Below are 20,662 nucleotides of genomic sequence, written 5' to 3'. Positions count from 1 at the left end.
CAATGCAGGATCGGCACACACCACCCCCACCACTACCAGAGGATGTTTTCACAGAGAAAATATGTCAGCAGTGGCTAGGGAATTTCTAAAACACTGTGTTGTCTTCCGCAAAGACAGTAGAGATGAAAGCACAGCTTTCTTAGCCTTCTTCACTCTTTCCAGAAGCTTCTCCCAGGTCCCCACTGCTCACTGTCAAGAACCCTTCATTCTATACTTGGTGACAGAAATTGCAATTGAATAGTGCTGGGACAGGCTGTGGTTCAAGAACTAAAAACACACTGGGCATGGGTTCTCCAACCCTACTCCCCAGGATACCTCAGAGGACTCAGGGACTCAGAGAGCACTGCAGGCATCCTTCATTTTTTAGAGAAATAACAAACTTGGACATTATGCAAACTACAAGCTTGATGTAATTCCCACATTCACATTAGATTGGTCTACCCATGTTAGATGATAGACAACTTTGCTGGGTTGGGTTTGGGGCAGTAGGTGTGACTGAAAGGCAAGTACAATGCTAGAACCAGTGTGGAACAGAAAGTGTGGGTGGTGGCTGATTCCCAGGATGGAGAGGCCAGCTAAGCCCAGCTAAGCCCAGCAGGTCCTAAATCAAGAGAACACCCATTGTTTGGATGGAACTACTCAGTGCCAAGAACGGTTTCACATCTGGCTGGTGGGTGCTGTAAAAGATCCCCTAGATGCTAAGGGTACCACAAATGGAGAAAGTGCCAGAGGCTCTGGATTGCCTTCACTGAGATTTGAATAACTGATAGTACATCTTCTCCTGATAAGGATCTTGAAAGTCAAGTTCACAGAGGAGGCTGAGAGTAAAGTCAAGGTAGCTCACCAGAGACATGGCCTGGGAGGAGACGGAAGGTTTGACTTATCTTGTTGCAGTGACAAATTATGTAATTTACCCACAAGCTTATTCCCAACATTTGCCCTTTCTAATGTCTGCCTCTAAGCTGACTACATACATACATACATACATACATACATACATACATACATACATGACTCCAGATTTACCACCATGTTCACTGTTGACATAGAACCTACCTTGAATGACATCTCAAGATTTTCACTACCCTGTAGTGACATGAGAGGATCATAAGCTCCAGTGTTTTGGAAGTAATGTCTATCCACGGCCACCACCTCTCCGGGTACCACAGGGCTCCTGAACAGAGAAGTCACATGAGAGACTTAACACTACAGTGCAACCCCAAACTCAAAAACAGGGGCTGGGTGGGGCTTCCCAGAGGCAGGTCCATCGAGTGAGACCGCCGACTCCGGGCTCTGGTGGAGCTTAACATTTTGATCCACAAGACCAGAGTGGAGCAACAATGTTTGAAATCCAAGCATTTTATAAAGAGAACTGGGAGCTGGAGAAATGTTTCAACAGTAACGAGTGTTTGCTGCTCTTCTAGAGGACCCTAGATATGTTACCTCTCTCCATTTGATTTCCTCACCTCTAACTGGGATAAAACAACCATCCACAAAAAAAAAAAAAAAAAACAGTTCACATTTTGGTTTGTAGGGATTGGAATAAAGAGTTGCATACATTGCCAGGCATCATACTTGCATATTTGAAAGACAAAGCTAAACAGTTCGCTATTCCTCTCTGAAATTCATAGTGCTGCTGTTTTTCTTTGTTGTTGTTGTTGTTGCTTGTTTGTCTTTTCTGTTTTGTTTTTTGAGACAAGGTCTCACTGTGCAGCACAGACTGGCCTCAAACTCATGATCTTCTCTTGGGTTATCAGGTGTGCACCAACATCTGGCTCTTCTGAATTCTTAATTCAGAATTTTTGGATTTTAAAAAGGGGCATCCATGACATACTGCCTCTCAGCTTTGACCACTGCATCCTTTAGTGTGGTGCTCAGAAACTTCTTCAGTCAGCATGTAACTACTCTCAGAGTGGGCTCAGGCACCATGTCAGCTCAGGTACACATCTGCTGCCCAGTGCATTATGACAACAAACGAGGCTTTCAGAGAGCTTTGGATTGTGGTTATCAGTTGTCAACTATGGATGTGGACCAGCCATCCAGCTTAGCATATCAGGGAAGTGTGTGGTTTAGGAGCTGGCTACCCTGGATTTCCGTCGTCATGATGTTGGGAATTGAATCTGTATGTATCCTGGCACAGTGAAGTAGAGCCATTCCAGAATTCATGAGCCACAGTCTGTGAGCTTGGAGAATGCTGTTGTTTCACACACTAATTTGAAATGGCTTGTTACCCAGCAGAAAACTTCTAATTAAAAAACCTACTTAACTAAAATAATTGTTCAGAAACCAAACACCGAAGCAGCAACTTTCAAAGTTGTTATCTATTCTGAGAATTATGGTGTCACCGTGTTCGGCCAGCTAAGTCTTCTTTCTCACTGAGCAGGAACCTGAGACCAAGGAGTTGTGTTATCTGGGGTCGAGGTCAGCTCAGCTTCTTCCTCATCCTCACCCTGGACAGAATCTTCTGCAAGACAGCTTCCCTGACTATCTTCACTGGACTTCATTGATATCACGATGACGGAAGCATTGTAGCTGGCTGGATGCTTTTTACACACCAGCTTGTTTGGTTTCCATATCCACCTGGTGTGCTAGGCACTGTCATCAAGAAGCTGGCACTCAGGTGACAGGGCTTGCTGTCCAAGTGTGGAGCTCAGGGAAGGGCAGGCTGTGGCAGGGCTCACCTGATAGGGCTGATGGGGGATGGGCGGGCCTTCTGCTCCTGCTCCCCCAGAGGCTCCCATCGGAAATCCAACTTCCAGTCCAGCACCCCTCGCTGCGGCTCCTGGGCTGGAGAGTACTGAAGTGTCTTCCAGTCAATCACGTCTATGACTGGAGACACCACTCGGCTCCTGGAAAGAGCAGAGGATCAAACTACGATGCAGACCACTCACTAGCTAAGGAACGGAAACAAGATCTGTGTAATGTATGGCCCAGTGCAGCAGCCACAGGCCATTCATACCTCTTAGCCTTGAAACTGTGCTTTGTCTCAGATAAGAATCCCAATTTAGAAGAATTAATAAGAAAAAAAGGATGAAAAACTTTCAGTAAATTTTATATTGATTACATACTGATATTATATTTTTAATATACTGGGTTTACACTATTAAAATTAATTTCAGATGTTTTTACTTTGTAACATGACTGGTTTAATTAGACATGTAGCCCATGTTGTATGTCACTGTACTATATCTGCATATAACTTGATATGCTTCAGACAGGGCCCTGGGCAGCCAGTTGTGGGATACAACTTGGGAGAACAGTCATTTAGCTCTTCCTAGAGAGTGCCCCTTTCCTTTAGAAATCGCCTTTTTTAGATGTGTGATTCTCTGCCTTGCTTGGTTAGGCATTAGAGTTGGCAGACAGCACAAGGAAGCTGGAAGGTGGGTATGGCAGATACCCTTGCTCACACTGCTGTTTTATAAGGAAGCTGCCGTCCACCAATCAGCATCCCAGGCCTACCCAAAACCAGTTGTTTTCTATGTAGGGTTGTTTTCTACAGTTATAGGGATAGTGTACCACTCAGCTCAAATACTATACATGTTGTAAAATTGCATATTTACTTTTACAATTTTCCTAAATAAAATAAGACACTGAGACATCTTACTCCAGGGTTGGAGAGAGGGCTCAGCTAAAACTCTTCCTTGTGACTCTTTCAGAGGATCCAGGTTCAGTTCCCATCACCCACGTCAGGAGCTCACAAGAGCCTTTCTTCACTTCAACTCCAGATGATCTGACATCCTCTTCTGGTCTCTGTGGTCACAGCACACTTGTGTTGCACACACACACACACACACACACACACACTAAATAAACCTGTAACACTAGGAAAGAAAGTGGCCTTCTTACAACATAACCAGTCGCCGTGACACATGTCTGAGGGCAGTAAAGGTGAACAATAAACGTTTCAAAGTTGCCACCTGGCCAGGGGCCAAGCTAGTCACTGTCAGGATGAGGGGCCAGGGCTGGTCATGGACTCCAGATGCTTTGGCCAGGGTGTGGAGGGAGCCATGGCTCTGCAAGGCAGCTATCTGGCTGCACCCTGTCCCTCTGGACTCCCACTGCACCTGGGTGATGGAGGTGCTAGAGAGTTTTTCCTCCTTTGGAGACACTGGGTCCACAGAATGTCTCCGGACCCAGGTTCCAGAGGCAGTAGCCCCATCGCTCTTCTCTCTCAGAGAGCAGCACTTTGGCCAGAGCAGCTTCCCTTCACTAAGGCATGGTGTGGTGTGGTGTGGTGTGGTGTAGTATGGTGTGGCGTGGTGTGGTGTGGTGTGGTGTGGTGTGGTGTGTGATGTAGTGTGGTGTGGTGTGGTGTGGTGTGGTGTGGTGTGGTGTGGTGTGGTGTGGTGTGTGATGTAGTGTGGTGTGGTGTGGTGTGGTGTGGTGTGGTGTGGTGTGGTGTGGTGTGGTGTGATGTGCTGTGGTGTGGTGTGGTGTGTGATGTAGTGTGGTGTGGTGTGGTGTGGTGTGGTGTGGTGTGGTGTGGTGTGGTGTGGTGTGGTGTGGCGTGGTGTGGTGTGGTGTGGTGTGGTGTGTGATGTAGTGTGGTGTGGTGTGGTATGGTATGGCGTGGCGTGGTGTGGTGTGGTGTGGTGTGGTGTGGTGTGGTGTGATGTGCTGTGCTGTGGTGTGGTGTGTGATGTAGTGTGGTGTGGTGTGGTATGGTATGGCGTGGTGTGGTGTGGTGTGGTGTGGTGTGGTGTGGTGTGATGTGCTGTGCTGTGGTGTGATGTGTGATGTAGTGTGGTGTGGTGTATGGTGTGGTATGGTGTGGTGTGTAGTGTGGTGAGAGCAGGTGTCAGGCAGCTCAGAAGAGCTGATGTACCAAGTCCCCAAGGAAGCTACACAGATTAGAAAGGGGATCCTAGACTTGCCCAGTGCTCAGAGTGTTTCTGTGTAGAGAGTCCAGAGAGGATCCCTCAGATTGCAGAGGTGACTTTCTTTCAGGTTCTCAATGAGCTGGACAAGGTGGGCCACAAGAAGTAGAGGAGCCAGGAGCCATGAAGTCTGTGAGAGGATAAAAAGATAGTGGAATCCCAGAGAGCAGAGCAGTGGGCATGTGAGGAGAAGGCCACATCACACACCCAAGACTAGAGGTTCTGGGGGCAGGCATAACTAACACACACACACACACACACACACACACACACACACACACACACACACATATGGGAGGGGATGGGGCATGGGAGGGGATGGGGCATGGAGGGGAGGGTGGAAGAGAGGCTACTGGAATTTCTGAGGGTGTCACGTGTATAACAGCCAAGGACTGCTGAGACTCGGCTGCATCCCTCTGCCTCCACCTACAGTGAGAACAATGGAGCTCTGAGCTGGCATTCATGGAAGAGGCTGGCATGAAGAATGATATCCGTGTTTAACATGTCCCAGCACCAGGGAAAGAACAAGTGAGGCCATTTCTCTCTGAACGGCTTCAGGGGTTCTTAAGAACGGCTTCAGTTGGTACCAGACAGCCCGACCAGAGGCCTGTCCTTCATACTCTGCACATGATTTCGCCTCTCTGAGCCTCAGTTTCCCTCCTCCAGAAACAGAAGCAGAAAGCCACTGCACAGGGCAGGGAGGGGCGTTACTGAAGAGTGGGACAGGAGAGAACATTAGTTAGTTCCCAAACAGGTTTTCAATGTGAAATCATGAGTAGAGAACATGATGATCTCCAAGGTACCCCGAGTCACCCATCCGCTACACCATGGTGGGGATCACACAAAGGGAATGGTCCAGAAACCTTCTGATCAGCAAGAGCTCCAGGATTTGGGGGGAGCTGGTACATGGAACAGAATCAAAGATAGCCTCCCTGTAGGCTTGATGAACTTGTCTTGCCCTCAGTCTGGTGCTAAACTTAGCACACAATACCTTTACTTACTGGAATGTAGGCCAAAAGCATGTTCATCGTGGAATTGGGCCAAACAGTTTATTGGGCCAATTGGGTCTTGGTTTAGAAATGTTTCTCTTCTGTGTGATTACCCCCAACTTAAGCCACAGAGTGCAAGAATAGGAACCATGAGGTCTGGTTCTGACAGCTCCATCTGGCTGGGAGCCAGGAGGTCCTGTTGTGTCTCAGGCCTGAGTGGCAGGGGTGGTGAATGGCTGAGCCCTCCCCACACTCCTAGGTGAGCTGGTTACCAGGGTTATGCTTTTCTGAATAGGATATTCACATTGAGGGGCATGATGGACGGCAGTGGAGAGAAAGAGGGAGTGGGGAAGACAGCATGATCAGGGTCAAAGCAATGTTGACCTATGGGATGTGGTGAGGCCCTCTCAATTCCACATTCCCCAGAACTTGACTTACTTAGAAAATTAGGAGCCCTGTGTGTACTACAGAGGAGCAAAGAAAGTTAGTCATCAAAAATGCTAGGGATGGGAGAATCTAATGCCTTCTTCCTGGGCATGGGTCACCTGTGGTCTAGGCTAGTTTAAAAATTTGTTCCTCCACAATGTGTTACAGTCTCTGTGGGAACTATGTCAAAGTCCAGGTTAATGACAAGCATGGTGTGTGCTGCCCTTCCTGTGCAGCTTAGCAGGACCGGCTGTATTTGGACCTTGCAGAAGCTGTTCTCTAGCCTCCCTTCCAACAGGAACTCCCCACATTTCCTACAAGGCTCAAGCATCTGGAAACCCCAAGGAATAGACAGCAGTTAGTGGAGACCAAAGGCACTTCTCAAATGGTGGGTGGGTGCTCTGTTCTCAGAGTGACTGGGCTGGGGTATCTCACCCACACCCTCTCCCCGCTTTGCAGATCCCTGGTGGAATGAGTTACCTGTCATCAGCTATTCTGCTGAGGAGGGGCTCCAACCATCCAGGGTGGCACTCACAGCGGGCATTCATGAAGACCAGCACGTCCCCGGTGGCCCTGGTGGCCCCCAGCATCCTGGCCCCGATGGTGCCCAGCCTCTTGTTGCTCCTGATCAACTTCACGGTCTCCAGCCTGGCCACATAGTCACTGAGAGCAGACTTCAGCTGTTCTGGAATGGACAGGGTCCTGTCAATGGGGGTCAAGGATGCCACATCAAACAGGACTGTGATGAGCATTGCAGAGGTCACTCAGAAACCCTAGTGGGAACCAGATTCTGAGCCTCCAATGTGTTTCTAAAGGGTGGCCATTTCTAAGGTTTGGGATGGCACACAGTTCTCTCTCTTAACCACCAGGGGGCAGGAGTGGAAAACCAGAAGAAGAGCGATCTTGCAACTGACCTCCAAATGAGAGTACACCCCTCAAAAAAACCACCTGCTCTTGCATCCCAGCTTCGGCTCTCATCCAGAGAACCTGTCCAAAGACAGAGGACAAGGGGTTAAGAACAGGGTCATGAACCTGCAGCTGGTAGTCCACTGAGGTGTTGTCTCAGAGGTTTCATCCCTGTGGCAGGCTGAGTCTGAGAAGAGGAGAGGGATGAGAAACCAAGGGTACTTCCAGCTGGGAGCTTCAGAAAGGATGTAAAGGCTGTGGTTTAGCTGGTAGCCAAGGATCTAGACGCCCTAGGGTGGGAAGGGCTGCAGCTGAGGCCTTGGGAGGAAGCCTGTCTTAGTTAGGTTTCTGCTGTGATAAAACACAATGACCAATAGCAACTTGGGGTGTCGCAAGGGGGGCGGGGTTATTTCATCTTACAACTCTCAGGTCCTACTCCATCACTGAGGGAAGTCAGGGCTTGAGTTCACAGCAGGAACCAATGCAGCTCCTCAGCTGTCAGGAAGGGACAACAGGCCTGCTCTCCAGAGAACTCTGCCCCAGCAGGGACCCAAAGGGACTTCAGATACTTTTACCAACCAGCCCAGCCCACTGCCTGCCCATCAAACTCAACAAATGCTGGCCAAATGTGCCTTGCTAACCCCACACAATTCCTTGCTAACCCTCTGCAAGGGCCAGGCTGGCAAATTCAAGATGGGAGAATCTCAGAAGGCACTAACAGAGGCTCCACCCCTCCCTCCCATCCTCTGTTAGAGAAGGGCTGTGAGGACCTCAGCAGGGCTCAGTTTTGTGCCCAATGCCTCTGCTTCCCCTTGTAGCCAGTGGGGCTGCTAAATGTCATTGAGGTGAGGAAGAATGGAGGACTTTGACCCCCGAGGAAAGAAAGATCAGGAGTTACACAAATGTGGGCCCTCGGATGATGGAATCACTTCGCCTGGCAGCTTGTTAGAACTATGGATACCTGGGCACAACCCAGATCTAGAGACTCCGGGGTGATCCGGTGAAGGTACTGGGGGTGGAACCCAGGGCTTCACACAAAATAGGCAAGTGCTCTACTACTAACCTGTAACACAGCCCTTTGTTTGTTTGTTTGTTTGTTTTCTTTTTGAAACTATAATTTAATTACAACATTTCTCCCTTCCATTTTCTCCCCCTAGACCCTCCCATGTATCCCTTCCCATCCTCCTTCAAATTTACAGCCTCTTATTTCACTAATTGTTGTTGCATACATATATATATCTGTACATACATATATATTTCTAAATACAACCTGTTGAATCTATCTAGTGTTATTTGAATGTATGTTTCAGGGCTGACTGGCACTGTCTGGCCAGTTGATGAACTGTTCCCTGCAGAGGACAGTCTCTCCAGCTCCCAGTTCTCCTCCATTGCCTATAGTTCTTTGTGGACTACTAAGGCTTCGTGGGCTTTTGCCCATCAGGTTTGGCATGTTCGTTAGAGGTCTCAATGTGTAGCCCAGGCTGGCTTTGAACTCACAGAGGTCTGATTGTCTCTGCCTCCAGAGTGCTGGGATTCAAGGTGTGAGCTACCACACCTGGCTCATATTTATAAAACATTTTATAGAAATTCTTTTTAAATTGCCCAAGCTGTCATTGAACTCCATCTATAGTACAGGCTGGCTTTCTCAAACTTGTGAACCTCCTGAATCAGCTTCCTCGGTAGCTTGGACTACAGTTTCCCACTTCCACCACACAGCCACATTCGTGTTTTAACAAGTCTGCCTTTGGAGTTCAGGAAACTGAAGTCTGAGTGCCACTCACTTGGGGTTCAGGCCAGGGCTTCTCTGTCGCTGCCTTCTCTTGATGTTTTTTCTTGTCCTGAGCTTCCTGCCCCAGGCAGCACCCAAGCACACCCTACAGTCTGGACTCTGGGCCCAACTCTGCCTCACTTAGCATGACTCAGCTCTGGTCATTTCTCATCTTTGGTCCTCAGTTCCCCATCTGGACTGTAGGTAGGTTTTGCTCAGCACCCAGGAGGCAGTGAGCACCCATGTCAAGACCACCTTCTTTAGACACTGCATCTTCGGGAGAGGCTAATAGGGTGTGTGGGGGTTGGAGCCTAGGGAAGAGAACCCTAACAGAATCAGACCAAAGTGACCCTCCCTAGAGGCCTCTTGGGTTTACCCTGCCCTGGGAGTTCCCTGTCCCAGGGCTCTTCCTTGTTTGATGATTCCTCCATTGTCCCTTCCTTGTTGCCTCACTGGTCTCCTCTGGGGTCCTTCAGGTATGAACTACTCACACTGTTCCCTCTTCATCCAAAGCTCTGCATCTGAACCTTGCCTAGGGCCTCGACCTCCCCCTCCCACTGTCCTTCCCTCTTCCCTTCTGGTCCAAGGCCAGCCCCTCCCAGTGATCCAGGTGCCAACTTCAGTTACCTCGCTGGCTGAGGTCATCTACAAGGATGATCTCCTGCAGCAAGGCCCTGGGTGCTGTGTCCAGGATGCTGTGCACGGTTCTCAAGAGCGTGGGCCAGGCCTCGTCATGGAAGCACAGGATGATGCTGACCCTAGGCAGGCCACTTGCAGGACGCTGCTGCAGACACCTGCAAGGGAGGGGTATTAGGGAGCCTTCAGGAGGAGATGCTGCAGAGAAACCAGCACCCCACACCCCTCCTTCCTCAAGCCTGGCCGAGTCACTACAACCACAGCGTCCTTCCAATTTAGTGGCTCTCCTGGGATTTCTTCAGGTACCCACACAGAGATCCTAACACACTCTACAGCAGCACCTTCTAACTCTCTTCCTTCAGATCACAAGAACTCTGCTCTGCTGAACCCAGCAAGTTCTTTGTACCAGAAGCAAGCAAGCTGGTAACATTCACCGAGATGATGCCCCTCAACTGTGTGAACAGTGGGAGTGAATGACAATGTCACCATCTCAGGTGAGGGACCTGAAGCTCAGCAAGGGGGTCAGGCTACAGGACAGAATCTGAGACACCTTGCCTTCAGAATTCCTAGGTCATTTCTGCTTCAGCCATCCCTGGCTGGAAACTCTGACCCATTCTTTTGCCTACACCCTGTAGGGGAATAGGGGCTCAGCAACTGTCTGACTTGCTGTCATGGAGTCCATTGTGGAGGAACTGTGGTAACAGGTCTATTGCAGCACATCACAAAAGGACCCTCCTGAAATGAAATTTCTTTCTGGGTCCCTCCTCAGAGGGACATCAGAGCCACCAGTCTGGCCCTGGCCCTGTCTGAGGGACACAGTCCCACAGTCCAGCTGAATGTCCTCTGCCTGGTCCCTTCCTCACCAGGGCAGAGGCTTTTAGTGGGCAGGGGAGCAGTGGTGACCAGTAGAGAGACATTGGCTCTGAGAAAGTGCTTCAGACCCCATAAACCTGCAGGAGAGTGGGGGTGGGGTGAGATGGTCTAACAGGTAAAGGGCTAGCCTTGCCCAAGTCTGAGGACTCAAGTTTGATCAAGACCTGAGTTTGATCCCCGAGATCTACATGGTGGAAGGAGAGAACCAACTCCTCACATTGTCTTCTGCCTTCTACACGTGTTTGGGCACACCCTTGTGCCCCACCATAAATAAAAAGTGTAATTAAAAGATAAAACCGAGAGACAATTTGTTAGTTAATGAATTTCTTTCCACAAAGTTTTTTAAGCCTCTTACAAGAAATACATACAACAGGACTGGAGATGTATCTCAGTTTAGGGTTCTTGTCTGGTGTGTGCAAGGCCCTGAATTCCAACCCCAGGACTGAAAACAAAGTACAATGAATGGCATTAAGACACAGGAGACAAGCCAGGGAAACAGAAGAATGTATATTCATAAGCCATAAGGTTTTCTAGAATGACTGTGAAGTTTGATTTAGAGATTCCTAACAGCCAAGGTTAGAAAAAAGGCTGATGCTTAATGTAACGATAACTATCTGAGAAGTCACAGATCTGGTTTAGTTTATATTTTTTTATTTTGTGATAATTTAAGACTCCCAAGAAGTCGCAAGCATTGTACAGGTAAGCCTGGTATGAAAAAGAAATACATGAGCATAAATTACCAGTTTTGTAAGTTTTGATGCTCTATTATCAGTTTTGAAATCATCCCCAAGATAAACAAAATAATCCTCAAGGTAAACAAAATAATGCTAAAATAAAATATCCAGAGGGAACTGCCTTCCCTTCCGGGTTTTGAGAGTCCTTTCTATAGCTGGTAAGTAACAGGGCTCCAGGACCTAGCCACAGAGGTAGCAGGCCGTTAGGGGTAGGATTGAGGGCTATACATTGTTTGCTAGTCAGTACCATGTGAGAAACCAGCACTGTGTGGGAGCCATGGAGTAAGCTGTTCCAGCCCCCATGTCTTTCCAGCATGAGCCAAAATAAACTCAGATAAGTTCCTCTTCCTTATAGTGCTTCTGTTAGATAGTCAGTCATAGAGATGAGAAAAGTAACCACTGTATCCAGTATGTGTAGGGTTTTACAGTGTGTGTGTGTGTGTGTGTGTGTGTGTGTGTGTCTGTCTGTCTGTCTGTCTGTCTGTCTGTCTGTGTCTGTGTCTGTGTCTGTGTGCATATGCATGGTGTGCATTTGTGGAGATCAGAGAACAACCTGCTGGAGATAGTCCTCTCCTTCTACCATGTAGGTTCCAGGGACTGAACCTGGCAGCAAGTGTCCTTAGCTGCTACACCATTGTGCTGGCCTTGCTCAATGCTTGAAAGCATCAGTTTCCTCATTTTAAAAATTAGGAGAAATTTCTACTCTTTGAACCTAGTGTGACAAATATGAGCATGAATGTACTATCATCAGTTTTGTAAGCCACTGTTTATGTGTGTATTTATCATTTAATTTGTCAGTGCTGCATCGAGCTCACTTACTCAGGTAAGTGCTCCACCACTGAGCTCCATCTCTAGCCCTCATCTATTTATTTATTTATTTATTTGTTTGTTTGTTTGTTTGTTTATTAAAAATAGGCCTTACTATGCAGCTTAGGCTAGTCTTGAAGCCCCAGGGCTCTTGCTTCAGCCTACCCAGAGGTAGGATTGTAGTGTGGATCACCATGGTTGTTCTTGAATATTGCTATGTTTGTTTGTTTGTTTGTTTGTTTTTGTTTTTGACTGTCCTGGAACTTGTTCTGTAGAGCAGGATGGCCTTGAACTGAAATCCACCTGACTCTGCCTGCTGAGAGCTGAAATTAAAGGTGTGCACTACCACCACCTGAACAAATACTGCTATTTTAACCAGTGCTCTGCAGCATATAAACACTCACTGACTGCTTCCATGTTGGCTTTCTCTTCTCCTCATGATGGGAATGCCCACAGATGTCATTCTAGAGCTTTTGGGAGGAACAAGTCCTGTAAGTGCTTAGCATCAAGCCAGGCACTCAGTAGCGACCCCTTTGGAGAAGGCAGCCTTTCAGTTCTAGCCTCTTTTAGACAACTGTTGCTGTGGATTCCACAGTTGTGAGCTATGAGAGAGCTGGACTGTCAGGCCTCTGACTTCTCTTTGACCTCCCAGAACATTCTCTGTAGCACAGAAGTCTCTGTCACTCACCAGCTGTGCAGATGACCTGGACTTGTCACTTGTTTTAGATTCTAATGGTCTCCTAATGGGGACGACAACCCCACTTGCAAAGGTCACGGTCAGGTTAAATGGCCCTCATAAAGCCCTAGGGAAACATGGATTGCTGCTGCCATTCATCATCTCCGGACGTGCCTCAGCTGTAAGAGGAGTCACGAAGGCCCTTTTGGTCTTGGAACGTACCGTTCTTGATTCTTGTTCTGGTTTGTTTTGAGACAGGGTCTCACTCTATAGCTCTAACTGTCCTCGAACTCGCTCTGTAGACCAGGCTGGCCTCGAACTCACAGAGATCCACCTGCCTCTGCCTCCTAAGTGCCAGGATGAAAGGCGTGTGCCACGACCACCTGGCTTTTGTTCTTGATTCTTTAGGGTCCCTTTTCAGCAGGTGGACAATCCAAGGAGCAGAAATTTCAACATCAAATTTGATGACTAGGTGTAAGTGTGTTTTCCTTTCACACTGAGAGAAATGGGGAGGAGATGGATGAGCAGTATGCGTAGCTATACCATACAGGCTGACAAGGATTCTGTGGGTTTGATGGACAAAGAGTATAGGACCCCACACATGCAGAAGTGTGGACAGGACCTACCTCCTCTCCCAGGGAGAAGCCCTCATGACCTTTAGGAGTCACACAGGCCATGTGGACCACCTCTTCAAGTAATAGGAAGCCAGAAGACCACCATGGAATGTTTGAATGTATCAGGAATGGCCAGCAGAACTTGGAGTGGCTCTGCCTATGGTGTGTGCCCAGGCCCCGCACCCTCAACATGCCCATCAGTACAGTATTGAACCAAATACTGTGACTTAAGAGCTGGCAAAGCCCTGTGGCTCAGAGCATGTTAAACTGTTTTAGGAGCAGGAATCTATTAATTTGCTCCTGGTGGGCAAAGAGTCTGGAGGAGGGGGTGGGGATGACGCAAACTGTGCAGCTCCCACACACGGTGGACAGACAAAAGAGGTATCAAATGTGTGTGACGTTTGCATGGGCTTATGGGTCTCTGTGGTCCTAGAGATGGGCGTCATCCACAAGTGGGCATCAGGCAGAGCCCTCACTACGCCCATGACTGGCAGTGCAGCAGATAGAGTGTGACACACCCTGAAGCCAGCCAGACAACACTTTCACTCACCTTGCTCCAAGGCTCTTGGCTGAGGGCATCTTAGAAGTTTATTCCAGTATAGCAAACAGAGAGGAGACCAAGAACGCCTACCACACTCAAACCCTGGACAGTCCCGTCTGAGATTTGGAAAAGTACTTGAAATCTCTGAGGACCGCCCTTCCTTCAATAGTTTCTAAGTCAGCAGTTACTTTTTAGTAATTCATCCCTCACCTCCCTTTTTCACAATTCTTTTGATTCATTAGTTCTTCCTGAGCATGCAATATACATAACTTCAACTTCTTCATCTGTGAAATGGGGCTATGGGAAGGAGCCAGTGCATATAAGTGCATAGTTCGTAAGAGCTCAGAAAATGCTCATTTTCTGCAAGTCTCTCATGGGTCTGGAAACTCCTTGAGGCTCATTTCCCCTGCACAGTGAGGATACTAGAAATCTATTAGAGGGCTGTGTGAAGCATTTAAGCAAAGAGACCACTCACTCTGTGCTTTGACCACAGATTTTGCTAGCCAGCTGAGCATCACCTAAGTTCGTCACCCAGGTAACTGTACTAGCTGTGCTCGGCTCCCTCTGAGTCTTGCAACACAGCAGGACTGATGCGGAGTTCTGGAAATAAGCACAGGCATTTCCCTGTGCCCTATCCATTCAGTCCTAGTCCTCACCACTGGGCTGTTGACTGCCCAACACTAGCAGGTGCTGTGCCCAGAGAATACTGAGCCTTAAGACCCCCAAAGTTCTCTAAAAACCAGGGTTTAAAAAAAAATTTAAAGCTTATTTAGGCCAACTGCCCCAGGTGCTCTAACTCCTGTTCATGGGCTAACAGACAGCCAGAACAGCAATGACCCAGATCCTATTTCCCTACCCTCAAAGGGGCTGCTGTTAACCAGAAGAAATCCATCCTGCTCTTCCAAGACCTCCCTGATTTTCAGAAAATGTCAGATGCACGAATTGTTTCTGTGTCTCTCCTGAGTCTTAAAGACTGAGTGTGCAGTCCATCAGGTGTGGCACTGCACACCTGTAATCCTCCCTCCTGGGAGGCTGAGCCGGGGGGATCATGAGTTAATCGCCAGTGTGTTATATTCTCTCTCTCTCTCTCTCTCTCTCTCTCTCTCTCCCTCCCAAATAAGCACTTCTCTGTCGGGATGTGACCCATAGCCGCCATTCTGTAACATCTGAGTTATCCAGTTGTCCAGTTGTCCTAACCATCCTGGCTTGAGAGAAGAACTTTCCATGTGTGGGCAATATCTGCCCTTGACACCTCTTTCACTCTCTAAGAGTTGGGGTGTTTGTCCCAGCAGCCTCAGTCCTAAAAGTGGAGGGCGACATCTCCAGAGCCATGCACTGCACCATCTTTCAGAACTCCCCAGCAGGCCCAAACTCCGGCTGCCCTCGAGAGTCACCTGGAAGACACAGCCTGCCCTGGCAGCCTACTCTGCTCAGCACCTCATCCCAAGCTCTGCCACAGCTTCCCAGGACCCTCACCAAAACATCCTGTGTTGGGTCTTCTAACACCATGGAGTTTATATCCAATCACATAGAAAATCAAACCAATATGCAAGAGCTATACAAATGCCAAAGGAGACCCGAGAGGGATGGGTGTGAAGAGTGGAGAGGACAGTGCAGATAGGATGACCCAGGGGGGGGGGGGGCTGTGTGAAGAGTGGAGAGGACAGTGCAGACAGGATGACCGGGGGGGGGGGGGGGGGGGGGAGTGTGAAGAGTGGAGAGGACAGTGCAGACAGGATGACCTGAGGGGGGGTGTGAAGAGTGGAGAGGACAGTGCAGACAGGATGACCCGAGGGGGGGTGTGAAGAGTGGAGAGGACAGTGCAGACAGGATGACCCGAGGGGGGGTGTGAAGAGTGGAGAGGACAGTGCAGACAAGATGACCTGAGGGGGGGTGTGAAGAGTGGAGAGGACAGTGCAGACAGGATGACCCGAGGGGGGTCGGTGTGAAGAGTGGAGAGGACAGTGCAGACAGGATGAAGTAGAGCAGGTCCTTCACAGCAGGTGCCGCATCTCCAAAAGGGACCAGGCAGGGGAAGGGACTCATGGGCCTGGAACTGAGGAAACATATCCCAAAATACAAACTTCATCTATACTTAACTTACCTTACCAAACATGTACAATAACAACAATTTTGAATTTTGAAAGGTATCTTTTCTGAGTCATTTTCAAATCAAAGGAACTAATAAGGCCATTGAACAACAGATGGATCCTGCAAGAGATCCCGGGCCAGTAGGTCACTTTGCCTCCTGAAACACCTGTGTGGAATGTGCCACAAGTCATTTTTGCCATGTCTGTGGCTCAACCTTATTCAGTTTGTTAGTGAGGGAGTAAGTTGCAAAGACCTTGGGATTTTGAAGATGACCAGGTCCTCATGCTGAGGCCTTGAAAAACATGTGTGCTGTTATTATTAAATGGTGGGACTTTAGAATTTCCATCTACTATCTGTCAGTTATCTTACTAACTCAATTTTTAAGTGTCCACCCCTGTTAACACTGGTTCACCTTCTGAGTGGAGCGCTGGGACAGCCTAAACAGAGGACTTTAGACTCGAGCTGACTCCGGTTTGGAGCCTGCCTTTGCTGCTGACATCACCAATTAGCCAGCCCAGGGACACCACCTTTCTCCAGGTCAGGAGTATGGCCTGAATGCAAAGGGACAGTTCCCATGCCAAGGAGCATTTCAGCGCATGCTCACTGTCTGTATCACACTCTAAGATCTTAGGACCAGATTCCGGTGCATTCCTCCTCTCCCTGCTGTTCCAAGTCCCCTGTGAACTTGGCAAACACATTTGGATGGTGGTTCTGAAGAGGCTGAGTCACTGCATTGTACCAGATGGCCTGGCTGGAGCACTAGCCTCCTCCCACCCACATTGCCTGGCCAGGGTAGAAAGCTTTTTGTTAGTTTCCTAAAGCTGTGTTGGCATTACTGATTGATTCCCTGCTCCCACTGAAGCAGCGGAAGTCCACATTAGGTTTCACCTCTCACCTCTCCAAACCCCAGTTGACAGTCTGTGTCCTTCAGTGTATGAAGAACTCTGGCGGTAGGGCTAGGGCTGGTCCTGCTCCTCTTCTTACTTGTAATAGCTATTAAATAATATATTTTCAGGGGGGTCACGAGAAATGGCTCTACACATAAGAGCACTCGTGACTGCAGAAAACCCAGGTTTGGTTCCCAGCATCCACATATGAGGTGATATACTGTGTACCCTAATAAAATTTGCCTGAAGATCAGAGAACAGAACAAGCCACCAGATTAAACATAGAGGCCAGGCAGTGGTGGTACACATCTTTAATCCTAGCACCATCTGGATCTCTCTGAGTTCAAAACCACCTGGACTACATGAGATTGATTTCATCTAGGAGAGAAACAGAGCCAGGCAGTGGTGACACACACCTTTAATCCCAGTACTCGGAAAGTCACACACCTGTAATCCCAGCACTTGAGATCTCATGCCTTTGCTACCAGTATTTGGGAAGCACACACACCATTAATCCCAGCACTAGGAAGGAAGTGGAATGGCTGGGCAGAGAAAGGCATGTAAGGTGTGAGGAGTCAGGAACTAGACACTTTCAGCTGGGGACTCAAGGGCTTTCAGTCAGAGGATTCATGGAGATAGCATCTTCCATTTGACCTGAGGATTTGGTAGTGATGAGAAGTTTCTCTAGTGGCTTTTTCCTTTGTCTCTCTGATCTTTTAGCATTTACCCCAATATCTGGCTCCAGCTCCAGGGGATCTGATGCCCACGTCTGGCCTCCTCAGGTACACGTCAAGCAAATATATGGTGCACATACATGCACATAGGCAAACACAGACATAAAATAAATAAATCTAAAAAATGGGATTGTCCAAAGAGTGAAGGAAGACTCTGTTCTTGTTCTCAAGGAATACACAGTGTGAACTGACAGGGGGTTAGTATCATAAAGCAACTCCAGCATCATGAAAAAAAAAAAAATCCTAACATTGTATCTTGCCTGTGGGTAATTGGTGGGAATAGCAACCCTCAGGAGAGTGGCCCAGATGCTCACAGATGGACAGGTACATGGAAAAGGCAGTCTACAGAGTAGGCTGTCTCTGCCCCCTGCCATTTTCCACCAAGGCACACACTCTTGAGGCAGCAGCACCCTTTCCCAGGGACTCCATGGTGTCCCTTGTCACCTCTGACCCTGGCTCCTTGCTCTGGATCACAGATGGGCACCAAATGGGAGTCATGGGTCTGAACCCTGATCAGAGACCCAAGAAGTGTCCTAAAGCAACATTTCTATCTTCCAGGGCCAGCCTTCCCTGGACAACATCCAGACAAACCTTCCAGAATGTTTATCCAAAGAGTTTGCTCCTCAGAAGTTCAGAGAAAACCAGCCATCGAGAGGAGGTCTCTGAAGAAGTGGAACACCCTGGGAGAGCTAGCTCAGAGAGCTCTGATACCACTGGGCACCACAATCAATGGGATCTTGTTAAATGTAGGGTCACATTATGTCTGCATGGGCCCCTGAAGCCTTGCATTTCAGGCAGACTCTTGAGTGACATGGAAGCCCTGGGCCGCAGCTGTAATTGCAGGACAGTAGCAGGCAAAGAGACAGAGCAAAGGAGTTGGACAGGAGTCAGAATGCCTATTTCTGGGGTGTCAGGAAACCCAGATCCTTGGCAGTGGATTGGGAGTCTCTAATATGTCCCTGCTCTCCAGTCTTGTCCATCCCTCACATCCTTACTGTAGACTAATCTAAGGCCACTCCCTTAAATAAAGTGAGCATCTCTGTCTTTATACCTAAGAGGACTTTGTAAATGCTCTTGGCTGCTCACATATTAGAATCACTCAGAAGGTGAGTTCCAGCCAATCCTATTGGAGACTCATCAGGGTTTCACACATTAAAAAAAAAGTTGTATGTGCTGCCGAGGACACTGGGCTCCAGGGTTGGGTCTAAGTCAGTACTATTCATGTGCCTCGGTGACATTTGGTAGTTGCCCATTGCAGAGGCAGTTTTCAGAAAATGAGTAACTGATGGAAATGTTTCAGATAATTGGAGGATAGAAAATGCAGCTACATCTACCTGTGAAGCGGGAACCCCCTGATTATCGAGGGCAGAGCTGTGTGAGAAAACATGGACCCCAGTGAGCCCACATTGCATGGCAGATTATGAGAGAAGACTTTGCCACATCTGGTTATTATATGCTATGTATGGATGAAAATAATCCAAGAGATCTGAACAGAAAAAACAATCAAGTTAAAAACTGGAGCCCTAACATTGTGCTACTTGGGAGCTATGAGCCACAGAAACAACTCATTGTTGGAGATCCCTGTAATGGTAATGACTGACTTCTGAGCTGGTGGACCAGCAATGCTTCAGGCCCTGCAAACCTTCCTATGGAAGACCCACTAGCTGGTCCTGCCCACCACCACTGGCAACTCACTCACCATGCCCAAGGATGGTGGCAATCCTTAGCCCATGCTCCACCTGTCTTTCAGCTGACTTACCGTATATTTTTTAAAAATAATTGTAGGTGGAAGTTAGATATACATTCAGAAGGATAAAAGTATTTGAGTAAGATGGTTTGAGGTATGGCTAAGCATTCTTAGACTAATTAGACCTCTCACTTTTCTCTAATTATGAAACGGTGAAACAAGCAAATATGGAACAAGATAGAACACAATAAAGCAAGGTTGATCTACAGGGCCATGTCAGCCTGTGAGCACAGAAAAACCTGGAGAGTCTGGTCTAACTGGAGTGTGCGTGTGGCCACAGCCAGAGGGGCCCTCTACTTGCCTCATGCCTTCTAACCTAGGTTCTTGTTGTGACGTAACTTCATTTCTAGCATCCCCCATTTAACACCCTGAGAACACACATTTAAATATTCCTTCATCAGCATTTTAAAAAGCTGCAGGCAAGCATAAGTAATTTTAGTGCATTTTCAGAAAAGTGACCTCAAATCATATGGATATATGTCGGAAAAGATTGTGAATTAAACTGAGGAGTTATCAAATACAACTGAAATAGAAGTCTGGTACTTGTCTGCTTTCTCATTGACAGATGAAAAAAAATTATAAAAAAGTGCGCTCATGTGCACGTGCTTGTGTGTGTGTGTGTGTGTGTGTGTGTGTGTGTGTGTGTGTGTGTGCATACAGGTGCCTGCAGAGGTCAGAAGAGGGCATTGGCTCCTCTGGAGATGGATTTATAGGCAGCTGTGAACTACATGGCATGGATACTGGGAACCAAACTCAAATTGTCTGCAAGAACAGTGCAGACTTAACCTCTGAGCTATCTCTCCAGCCCTCACATCCCTGCCCCCAGTACTGGGGGTTGATTCTTGGACCACGCATGGGCTAGGCAAGTGCCCTTCCACTGAGCTATGTGCCGAGCATCAAACTTTAACACGAGTATAAACACCCCAGGAATCATGTTAAAGTAGAGATTTTCATCCCACTGGTCTGAGTGGGGCCCTGGAGTCTGCAGGATTGATGTTGCAGGTCTAGGGACCCCACTGGGAGTAGTACCAGGTACCTAACACTGGTGTAAAACCCCTCCTTAGAAATTAAAGGGAACATAGGCTAGTGGTGGTGGCACTTACCTTTAACCCCAGCACTCGGGAGGCAGAGGCAGGTGGATCTCTGAGTTTGGGGCCAGCCTGGTCTACAGAGTGAGTTCCAGGACAGCCAAGGCTACACGGAGAAACCCTGTCTCAGAGACAAAACAAAACAAAACAACAACAATAAAAAAAAGAAAGGGAACAATGTGCAGACTGACCTCCTCTCCTCAGATCCCCATGGCCAGCTGGAATGTTGGCAGCATAGAGCAAGCCTCTCTCACACCAGCACCAAGCA

At 48.2% G+C, this 20,662-nt stretch overlaps 1 protein-coding gene and 1 pseudogene across 4 annotated transcripts in view; one reads left to right on the top strand and one right to left on the bottom strand.

Annotated features, from left to right (window-relative positions):
* Galnt15 (polypeptide N-acetylgalactosaminyltransferase 15) overlaps nt 1-20,662 on the bottom strand; it is a 40,400-nt gene that overhangs the window by 13,139 nt on the left and 6,599 nt on the right. For all 4 annotated transcript variants that reach the window (XM_036176724.1, XM_036176725.1, XM_036176727.1 and 1 more), the window contains exons 2-5: nt 9,594-9,760; nt 6,773-6,977; nt 2,682-2,849; nt 1,057-1,174 (exon numbers count right to left, since the gene is read on the bottom strand). In XM_036176724.1, coding sequence (XP_036032617.1) covers nt 1,057-1,174; nt 2,682-2,849; nt 6,773-6,977; nt 9,594-9,760 — 658 coding nt within the window. The remainder of the gene's footprint in view (nt 1-1,056; nt 1,175-2,681; nt 2,850-6,772; nt 6,978-9,593; nt 9,761-20,662) is intronic.
* On the top strand, nt 11,487-19,223 carry LOC118576465 (annotated as a pseudogene).

Source organism: Onychomys torridus, unplaced genomic scaffold, assembly GCF_903995425.1.
Source record: "Onychomys torridus unplaced genomic scaffold, mOncTor1.1, whole genome shotgun sequence".
NCBI classification, from domain to species: Eukaryota; Metazoa; Chordata; class Mammalia; order Rodentia; family Cricetidae; genus Onychomys; species Onychomys torridus.
Note: the sequence above shows the minus strand (reverse complement) of the source record. Positions and strands in the feature narration are given on the sequence as shown.